Genomic DNA, 10,740 nt, shown 5'->3' with positions numbered 1-10,740 from the left:
AAAAAAAAAAAAAAAAAGCTCTCTTTCACTCTGAGCTGCTACTGCTACATCCTGGAAAAGAGGCACAAAAGTTGCTTTGAAATCTTCCCTTTGAAATGTGGTTAAGATTCAGTAACTAACTGGGGCTTTTCCCTTTCATATTAAATGGCTGCTGTTTTCCTCCTCTCTCAAGCTTATTTGACTGGAGGCATTCTTAGAAATGTCACCACAGTGTGTTCTTTGTAAGTGCAGGGCATACTGGGAGCTGGGATATGTGCTTCAACTTTGCCTGGCTTTCTTGGCTGCCCTGGTTCCCCTGCATTACCTGTGGCAGGCTCAGGTGTTGTGTCAGGGATGACTGTAGGCTTATGTAGAGGTTAGATGATGGATTGTACAGGATACTTTGGATAGGGCTGATCTTTCCTCAGGCCGGGGCTTGGACCAGGTACCCTCTGGAGGTCCCACTGCTCCCTGATCCTTCTCACCCATCCCCAGGGGTGAATCTACGGTTTTCAGAAAGGGGGTGCAGGCAGTAAGATGCGTCATCACATATATTGCAGCACATATTTTTTTTCAGTTAAAAGGAAACTAGAAGCTTTACTAATAGGCTAGGGGCCTACAGCTCCATTATTCAGTGTGAGATGGAAGGGAAACATATAATTTTATTGCAATAAATTAAAAACAATCTGAAGGGCTGTGAAGTTGCAGGTTCATAACCAGGAGCAGCTACCAGATCACAGAATAGCAGAACAAGGGCTAGCTGGAGTGGTGGAACATCAAGACCAATTTTTAAAAAGGCAGGGTTGTTACCACCTGTGGAATGGAAGGCTCTGAAGGCATCAGGTATATGATAGAGCCATGAAGTCAAGTGACTCCCTCAGTACTGCCTGACTAGAAATGCTGCTGTCACTGCCCGGCAGTTAGGGCATTTATACATATACCTTTTTGTCCTGAAACAAGCTGGAGATATGCCGCTTTGGAGCAGACTAGATTAATCAAGTCTTTTCTGCACGCAAGCTGACATGTACTGCACTGTGCCGAAATGCGCATCAGCGCGCAGAAAATGGCAGTACCAGTGTACCACTATTTTCTTTGCGCTGACGCACATTTTGCCACTTATACAATTAAAAGCATTGCGGCTCTGGGTGCTTTTCAAAGTGCCCAGCACTGCGGCACTTATACATGCAAAAATACCCTTAGTTTTAAACTATGGGTGGAGCAGGAATTGGGGAGGGAGGATGCAAGTGCACCACTGCACCTCTCCCCTGAATTTACTCCTGCCTGTCCCCTCTTGGAGTGTCCTAGTTATGATTGTCCAGGAAATATGTAAGAAGTGAGGGGCTTTTCTGGGGATAACATGATTTATTGGAACTCCCAAATATTCAGTTGGTCTAATAAAAGATACTGTTAAAGAAAAAAGAACTTTTTTCTTGAGAAGCTTTCAGTCATGTCTGTATGTTACACTGATTGTACAGCTGCCCCTTTCATTTTCTGGCATATTTGTCAAAGCTTCAACACATACAGCAATTGCCACAGGTGTGTCACTTCTTACTTTTTGCTTCTTTTCAGAAGTCCAAAGAGCTGGCTTAGAAACAAGCATTAGTCCAAGGTAATTGCTTGTAATTCACTCCCAATTCTGCAAGAGGTCATCTTGTTAATGAGCACAGGACTACTGTTGTGCTGATTTCCAAGAGCTGATTATAAGCCAACAGTGTGCTTTTGTTGCAAAAAAAAAAAAAAGCATACTGTGTTGTATTAATAGGAGTGTCCCTTGCAAATCAAGGGAAGTGATTCTTCTGCTCTGTTTGGCACTATTGGCTTCACTGAAGTACTGTGTCCAGTTTTGGGCCCCAAGCTTCAAGAAGGACATGGACAGCTTGGAAAAAGTCTCATTCAGAGCAACAAAAAATGATTAGAGGCCTCGGAAATGTGGCTTAGGAGGAAAGGCTGAAAAAGGTGGAGTTATTTAGTCTGAAGGGGGAAAGACTGGATTTGATGGCCATCTTCAAATACCTAAAGAGGCCAGGACTAGAAGCAATCACCTCAGCAGCAAACTGCAGCAGAGGAAGTTTAGGTTTGAGATGAGGAAGAACTTTCTGACTATAAAACTGCTTAAGCATTGGGACAAGCTACTTACAGAATTGAAGAATCTATGTTCCTAAAATTTTCAGTAGTAGGTTAGACAGACTGGGCTGGTTTCAGTGGCAGGCTGCCGGCATGGGGGGAAAGCCATGGCTCCTGGGTGCCGACCAGGGTGGTGGGGCTGGTAGGGCTCTTTAGAGATCTTAGTGCACAATGTAACTTTAATTATTGCTATGAGAAGGACAGGGGAGGGTGGCTCAAATGCAAGCATTGACTGAAGACCCATGGTACATCACTAGCTGGTTTAGTCAGTGATGCCTTGAGTAGGAGGCTGGACTACATGACCTCACGTGGTTTATTCCAGTTCTACTTTTCTGTGATCCTAATGGCAATGCTTATGTCACATGGTCAAAAAACCAGGGTTTACGCTTTGAAGATTTATTAAAAATGCAAAGAACTGCTATATCAGATGAAAACTAGAGAATGTTTTCTAATTTAAATCCAGGGCCCTGTGTATTACAGTGTAGGGATAATCAGATAAATAATGTGCTGGCTTGCTCGAATTATGGACCGGTTTTCCATCTAACCAGAACTCCTTTTTGTTATCAGCCTAGTCCAAGAGAATACTTTTTTAATAGAAACGATTCACCACCCACTGAAGTCAGTTCATATATTTTAAATTATTTCAAAGGGTTTTGGATCAGCCAACATTATTTATTTTCATAATAATTAAAATATGTTCTACACTGCTTCTACCCCTAAATTTCAGGGTGCCACAGATTTTTGGACTGCTGAACCACCTTGGAAAATGTGCAGATTTTGTTACCTCGGTAAGGTGCAGCTGAAAGATTTTTTTCTATTCGTTTTTATTATTTTAGTAGTAGAGAGGGGATGCAGTTTCTCTTTCTTTTCATGACAGGGTTCAGTAGAGACAAACCTGGGGAACAGAGGATAGAATTAGGGATATATGTTGTAGCTATGTTGGTCTAAGAAACAGACACAAAAAAAACTTGGTCTAGAGGTGATATCTTTTATTAAACCAACTAAATAGTAGCAAAAAAAATTTCTTTGCAATTTTTTGATCTGAACACCCTTCATCAGGCTGAGGAGAATTCAAAGATTTTAAATCTTTTTTGTAAATTTTACCATTTTTGACTTGTCCTCGGCCTGATGAAGGATGGATCCAAAAGCTTGCAAAGAAATAAATATTTTTGGTCTAATAAAAAATACTGCCTCTAGCCCAAGAGGATAGAATGATCTTTTTCCCCAAATAAGTAGGGAACTTAATGGAGTTATTTCAGCCTGTCCCTGAATCTGTAGCTCCTTCCAAAAACAATGGATGAGCACATTGATTGAAAGGCTGGATAGAAATAATCAGTGGTAAAATATTTAATGTTTATCTTGGTAGTGTTGAAGTGATGTTGTAGATTTTGAGACTCACACTACCTTTTTTTGGATCTTGAAGAAGATTGGCCCAATAAAAGATATAACTCACAAAAAATCTTCCCTCTGGCAATGTTTATCTTGCCATCACTAGATTTCAGCATGAACAGCCCACTCTGATTATTGAAGGTAGTTCCTCTTATTGAGCTGGTTTTTCAGGCTGCCTGAAAACTCAAGTAAAATCATTGCATTTATATTTGTCTTAAAGGAAGGCTAATCCAGATCACAAATGTCACAATTATGCTAATGTTTCCCGTGCTGCATAATCACATTACATAAAGGACTCTATTTAATAGCAATTAGAGATAAAAGACACATTGTTCATTGTATTGTTCATTAAGTTGTCAATGGAGAATATTTTACTTGAGAGAGCAGTTTGCATCTATGCATCAGCTAGTGCCTAATCCTATTTACTTTAAAATCAATGGAAATATAGATTTTTGCCTGCAATAGTAACAACCTCAGAACCTGTAGAAATATGCAGTCAATCATTTTAATGGACACCAGGCAAGACTCATCCCTGTGTAACCTGCTGAAATTAATGGGGTTTTGCCAGCGCTGAATTTTGCCCAATACAGCAGTCTAAATTCAGAGTTTTGTTTTAATGGCCTACTGTTATTTCCCCAGTGGCAGGAAATGCTTGAAAAAAAAAAAGCCCTTCATATAAACAGTGCCTATTTTTATGCATTTGGGGAAATAACCCTGCAAGAAACAGAACAGTGATTACAGAATGCAAATCAATCAAAGCAGCAGAATTATGAGGATGAGGATGAATATCAACATGGTTTCTTTTAAGAAAAATTGAAGTGAAATTGTAATACCTTTGCTGGGGTTGAGAACAGGTCTCTTACTGGGGAATGGGGAATATCTTCTGTCTTAATTAAATAAGACATATGAAGCTTGGTTCCTTGGGATATGTGTCAGTGTATAATTATGATGCTTGGCATAAAAGAACACACATGAAAACTTATGATGTTTTTTAATACATATTAGAAATACCTAATTAATTTTGGGCCAAATTCTGTCCTTTTCACACTCTCTCCTGTTGTGGATGGCCCTGAATGTGGTGGAACTGGAGTAGCTGGGTTGTACCGGTGGGCAAATCAAGAGATAGCAAACCCACACTTAAGATCACTTCCTCTGTACATCACCGAACTGTATTCAGTTGGTTATAAAGTTTGTCCTCCTGGTAGAGCGCATAGGTCAATCTGGGGACAGGTTATGGAGCTTTGGCCAAGGGACCTGTGTTTACATGGACCCATTGGCCAAACTTTCCTTTGCAATGAGAATATACAGAGGGTAAAGCAGCCATGGAACTACTGCAGCCATGATGCTTTATTTTTAGTGGCTCAATTGATGATTTATGCCTAGATTTTCACTTGCTAGAATTCCAGCATATTTCCATTGCACCTAGCTCACTGTGATTGAACTCAGGGTTGAGGGCGTGGTTGCATATGAATTTTGTTTTAGAAATTATCTGCATATAGCTGTGAAAAATTAACAGTTTTGTATTTCAGTTGAGGAGGACTGCAGTACATCATAGCTGCTTTGCTGTGGTTGTGAAACAGAAATCTAGAATCTCACCTGTGGGGAATCAGAGAACTTTCTGTCCTTGAACTATTTTTTCCCTTTGAATTAGTATTTGAACTTCTTATTTCTAAAGTTAACAGAGTAAACAAAGGGAATCAATATGTTACTAATTCTTGTAGCAAATGCCAGTAGTTAGACCCTGGTGGCTGTTGAATAATGGGACATGCTGCAGTGACAGCTTGTTCTTGTCACCTGGTATCTGATTAAAACCAAATATATGCATTAAGGACTTACAGCAAATCATGCTACAAATTGCTTTTAAATAAGACAGAACTAGTAAAATAAGACAACAAAAGGACAGTCAGAGACACAGCAGGGGCACTCACAGGAATGTTCATGAGCTGCCTACAGAAGGACGATAGGTCAGATTCAATACAAGGAAAAGAAAAAGAAATCAGCACTAATACAAACATTGCATAGGGCTAGATGTTCAGAACAAATATAGGGAAAGCAGACAACAATAACAGAATTTTAATAAATTTGAAAAGAATAAAGTTCAGAGGGGGTAAAAGAAAGAACATATAGGGAGGTGGGAGCCTTGCTGAAAAATTAATTACAGCCTTGAGAACCTGTATAACTGAATTTTCACATGTTTCACTGTGTTGTTCCAGACTGCTGTTCTCCATGTAATGTAAGGAAGTCCAGAAACAGACTAAGTGGATGAGTCTTACTACCATTCACTTCAGAGGCTTTCATTGATACGTATGTACTGGGAGACAATTTCAAAAGTTCAGCTGAACCTACCAGCTCATTGGGCCGGTGCAGTTAAAGCACACCGGTTTACAGCACCACAGGAGTGACGTGGCTATAGGTTTACCTGATTGATTACCTTTGGTGCCCCAGCCTAAGTCAACTGAGTCAGCTGGGTCAGTTTGAACTCATGCTTCTGGAACCAATGCAAGACACACTGACAGCGTGGGTACAAGAATCACTAGAACAAAATGTCTCACTTCCTAAACCCATTACAGATTTCCCTAGCCAACTACAGTTTTGCCAACCATAGTACTGAGTATCCACACTTAATGTTTTATTTTGGCTACCATGGTATACTGTTTTGAGTAACCACAATTTTCTGTGGCTGTGCTTTAGCCTGCCACCTGCCATTTTTCTCATAACCCTTTTGTCTTGCCAACCATGGTTTTGCCAGCCACAGGAACTTTCAGGAACCTAATCCCAGTGGTTGGTGAAGGAAAACTGTATTGCCAGCTCTCAAGATTTTTGGCATTGCTTTTAAAGTTTATGCTTCGGGAATGTGAAAAACTTAGCTATTTCCTTTTATATTTATATATCAATATAAATATATAAAAAAGAGCTAAGTTTTTTCACATTCCTGAAGTATAGACTTCAAGAACAGCACCAAAAATCATGAGAGTTGGCAACACTGTGAACTGTGATGTAATTTGAAATCTGACATCAATTTGAAATATTGTCAACAAGAGCCATAAGTGCTCAGGACCTCTGGAAACCAGGCAACTTAATTTTGTAGGTGCTTATGAATCTGATCCTTTTCCCACTGAAAAATACACTAAAACTTTCACTGATTTTTCCTGGCACAGGATCAGATGGATTTTGGTGCTTAAATATTGAGACCAATATTTTCATATTTTCAGTAGCCTGAGCGCAGTTAGAGTGAGTTTAATCTATCTGAATTTTCCAGAGACTGAAAATGCTATGCTCTCTATTTAGCTTGCCATTAGTTGCCATATCAGCATGCTATAATTATTTAAAGGGAATTCTTTCAAGGCTGGCAGGACTTACTACATGGACAGTGATTTCTCTTCTTAAAGGTATTCGCAAAAGGGGCTTGTATAAATGCCAATGCCTGGACCAAACCACAAGGAAAGGAAAACTCTGGAAAGTCTCTCTGTTTTTCTACAATTCTCCCTTTGAATGGATGTGTGTGCTATTAGAAGGGAGACACTGATTCTGGAGACCACACACCCTTTTTGATCTTAAGAGGTCCTCATAGAATATTATTCCTTTTTCCAAGGGAACAGGAGGTACCTTGCAGGAGTGGCTACTGCCTGGGTGCGTCCTCCTGTATTTGCTCAATAGCAGCTGCAGATGGATCCAGAGGATAACACCAATCTGCAGTCATGGGAATTAACTAGTTAATTAACTAGTTAAAAAGTTCAAGAAATGGCTCACTTTTAACTTCAACTAGTTAAATTTTTCTGCTGTCACCTTTTAACTTTAACTAGTTAAAAAAAAGGTTAATGTTAACATTTTTTTAAGTATAAGTTAAAAGTTTAAAAAAAAATGAAATCCGTTTTTTCCTGACACAGCCACTCTCTAGGTCTTATATGGAACGATATTTCTTTATTGAAACTCTAAAGACTTCTCGTTTGAGAGACAGAGAGTAGTTTTCCTTCCTATGAGATACGGCAGGGGTGGGCAATTATTTCGGGAGGAGGACCACTTACTGAGTTTTGGCAAGCCTTCAAGGGCTGCATGACAGGCAGTCAGGGGCAGATAAATATTAATTTTCTAATTTTTTAGGGGCCCCACAGGCCAGATAGAATGGCCTGGCAGGCCACATTTTCACACCCTTGAGATATGGTCTCTTAAGATCTACAAGTCCCAAAGTTCCTTAATTCATGCTGCCATTTTCTGTGCATTTGCAGAAGTCAACAGGGCACCCAGTTGGCTGCAGGAGAGGGAACAAGCACAAGCAAGCAGAGACACTGATCCCAGTAAGAGTGGGAGCAAGTAGTGAGGGTGAAGCAGATGATGCTTTTTTAAATTATAATGAAGATCAGAACCAGCAGCCCAGGGCCCAAGAAGTTGAGCAATACTTTTCATCTGTGAGAAACTTATCTGTGATGTTACCTACTATGAAAAAGCTATTCGTCCTTTATAACACAAGCATTCCCTCATCTGCCCATGTAGAGTGATTGTTCAGTAGTGGGGGCTTAGTTTTGCAAAACGGAAGAAAATTATCAGATGTAAATTTTGAAATGTAGCTTTTGCTGAAGTTCAATAAGCATGTTTAAACAGCTGCTGTTATGTAACTGAACATTCTTTTTCTCATTTAAATTGATCTCATTTCAGTCTAATTTTGATTTTCAGACACATTCATTATTTCTAATTCAAATGTATTTCATACCCTTTTGTTACCTTTTGAGCAATAAAATTGTAACAATAGAGGTTTTCTGTGGAAACAGCTCTCATTTGTCACCTGGCTATGAATATCTCCTTTCTGTTATACCTATATGATGCGTTGACTTTTACAAAGTACGTCACATGGAGAGGGTGAGAAGGATCTAACGTTACATAGGTATTAGTAAACTGTTATTCTGAAAACTGCATGACAAGTATAACATTGTTTTCAGGTAAAGCAGGGTGAGTTCCGAGTAAATGAGTGGACTTCTGTGGGCTTATGGAAAAGAAACCCACTCATTCCATTTGAAAATGAAAAATGATGCTAACAAGTAATTCATCACGTTTCACACATTTCTCACAAATCAACTTAACTTTTCACTAGTTACTCTCTTTTTAACTTTTAACTAGTTGAAAGTGAAAATATTGAACTTTTAACTTAAGTTAATTTTAAAGGCTACTAACTTTTAACTTTAACTAGTTACATTTTTCATAAACTTTTCCCATGACTGCCAATCTGCAATACTCTTCAACATGGTTTCTTGGAGGAAGTTTAGGGAGGGAGAGCTGTACCTCTGCAGGCACCATGTTTGTGGACTGAGCACTCTTAGGAGAGAAGAGATCCATTCAAGATCTGCCTAATCCCCAAAGTCCCCTTAGTGCTTCAGGTAAACATCAGCTTATAGGCTTCTGTATGCCAGCATCTCTTTGCCTCCTCTTCCTGCCCCTAGCCTTCTCCTGCTCTCTCAGGAAGTACAGTCGACATGGAGGTTACTCAGGCCTACACACAGAGAGTCTTGTACTAAAACCTCCAAATGCCTGAAGACAAGATGGTTCTGTACTTTCCAGAGCATTACCTTAAAACTCAAAATAATCAGTTTTCCCCTCCAGTCTCTCACATCCCTGTTTGGGGTGCACTCCCAAAGTAATTCCTCTCACAATTGATGCTTCTCCTGTCACCACCTGCAAGAGGTGCCCTTCTTTCCCTGCACCACTTTAGCAAAAGCAGAGTCCCAGAGTAGACAGCACTATGTCTCCTTTTCTCAACCTACTGTTCTTGGACACTTAGCAAACCTTCACAGAGTTGCCAGACTAGCAATGCACCATGTGCCATGAGCCAGCTTATGTCTCTGTAGCAGGTTTGAGCCACAGGGGCAGCTGTGATGGCTCTGGTAGCCCTGTGACCCCTGCCCAGTTCAGTCTCTATTACGGCCCTCCTTTTGATTGCTCACCTGCCATACCTTGTTCTTATTATTGATTAAACTAGCCAACTGCTTGTCAAGAATGACCCGGGGTGGGGGGAGCAGGCAGAGATGGAGTACTGCCACCCATCTCTCCATACCGCCATCGCCTCCCAGGAGCAGTGTGGGGAGGACGCTTGCATTGCTGCCCCCTCTATCAGCACCCTGTGCTGTCGCCACCACCAGTACCACTGGCCTTGCCCTCCCCCGCCAAGCCTTGCTCCTCAGAGGTGGCACAGCACCACCATGATGGTGAGGACGAAGTGGGGGGGGTGAGGCCAGTGGTGCTGGCCTCGCCCCACTGCTCCATCCCCTCCGTCCCCACCATCATGGCAGTGATCCACACTCTGGTTGTTTTACTAACCAATCAGAGTGCTCCAAGAGCATTATGGACAGACAGACAGATGGACTAAGCCCTTTATGATATAAGAATAAAGGAGGCTTCCCACTGGCCTTAGAGTGAGGTTTAGTCCACTTGTTGTATCCCTGGGTCCCTCCTGGACACTCAGTCCCCTGGCCTCAACCTTTAAGCCCAATAGCCCCCTTCAGCTGACATCTGCCCCTGCCAGGCCTCTGTAGCTTTAAGGGCTATGTACATATCTATGCCATCCAGGACATCTGTAGCTCAAGGGCTAAGGGCTAAAGGCCTGGCTCCGTTTCCTCCCCTACACCATGCCCCAAGCTTTGTGGGTGTTCCCTCTCTTTGATGTTAATGATTTATATACACAGCCCCCACTCCGGCCACCTACGTAGTTTCCCTCTAAGCTTTTGGGCCCCTTGCTCCACAAGCAGCCCCTCATCAGACCCTCTAGTCTGGCCTAGTCCACTCACAGCTCATGGACCATCTGGTCCAGGTCTCAGTCTTTCCTAGGCTGCTGAACTCCTTATTGGGCCCCACTCCAATCTAAATAGGCCTTCAGCCTGCCACCTCAGGGCTCAAGGGTAACCCATCACTGTAACTTAACCACCAAGCATCTCAGCCCCCTAGCAGACAGAGACCTCAACCCTTTAGGGGCTTCACATAAAGAAAGGCCACTTGCCTGAAAAAGTTCACTCTCTCAACTCAGGGAACTTGCCTTGATTCCTGGGCCTGCAGAATCATTCAGTCTCCATGTTCCCTGTAGTCCTTCTGCACTCTTCTGCTGCCTGCAAGTGAGGTAAAAAAAACTCTCTCTCGGTTCGTTTTCTTTGGAGGCTCATTGAATAACAAATTCTTAGGCACACATTGTTGGTGAGACAAAAGGTATATATTTGCAAATAGGGTCAGAGGGAGAAGACAAAAGATCAAAACCCTCTGCCCCTGAGT

General features: G+C 41.5%; 1 protein-coding gene across 1 annotated transcript in view; it reads right to left on the bottom strand.

The window, feature by feature from the left end:
* ERO1B (endoplasmic reticulum oxidoreductase 1 beta) overlaps positions 1–9,541 on the bottom strand; it is a 57,673-nt gene extending 48,132 nt beyond the window's left edge. Inside the window, exon 1 of the mRNA XM_019548613.1 lies at positions 9,536–9,541. Within this exon, the coding sequence (XP_019404158.1) occupies positions 9,536–9,541 (6 nt within the window). The remainder of the gene's footprint in view (positions 1–9,535) is intronic.
* Positions 9,542–10,740: the final 1,199 nt, after the last annotated feature.

Source organism: Crocodylus porosus, unplaced genomic scaffold (genome assembly GCF_001723895.1).
Source record: "Crocodylus porosus isolate Cpor-Errol unplaced genomic scaffold, CroPor_comp1, whole genome shotgun sequence".
In the NCBI taxonomy this organism is placed as follows: domain Eukaryota; kingdom Metazoa; phylum Chordata; order Crocodylia; family Crocodylidae; genus Crocodylus; species Crocodylus porosus.
The sequence above is the reverse complement of the archived record's forward strand: the minus strand, read 5'-3'. Positions and strand labels throughout refer to the sequence as shown.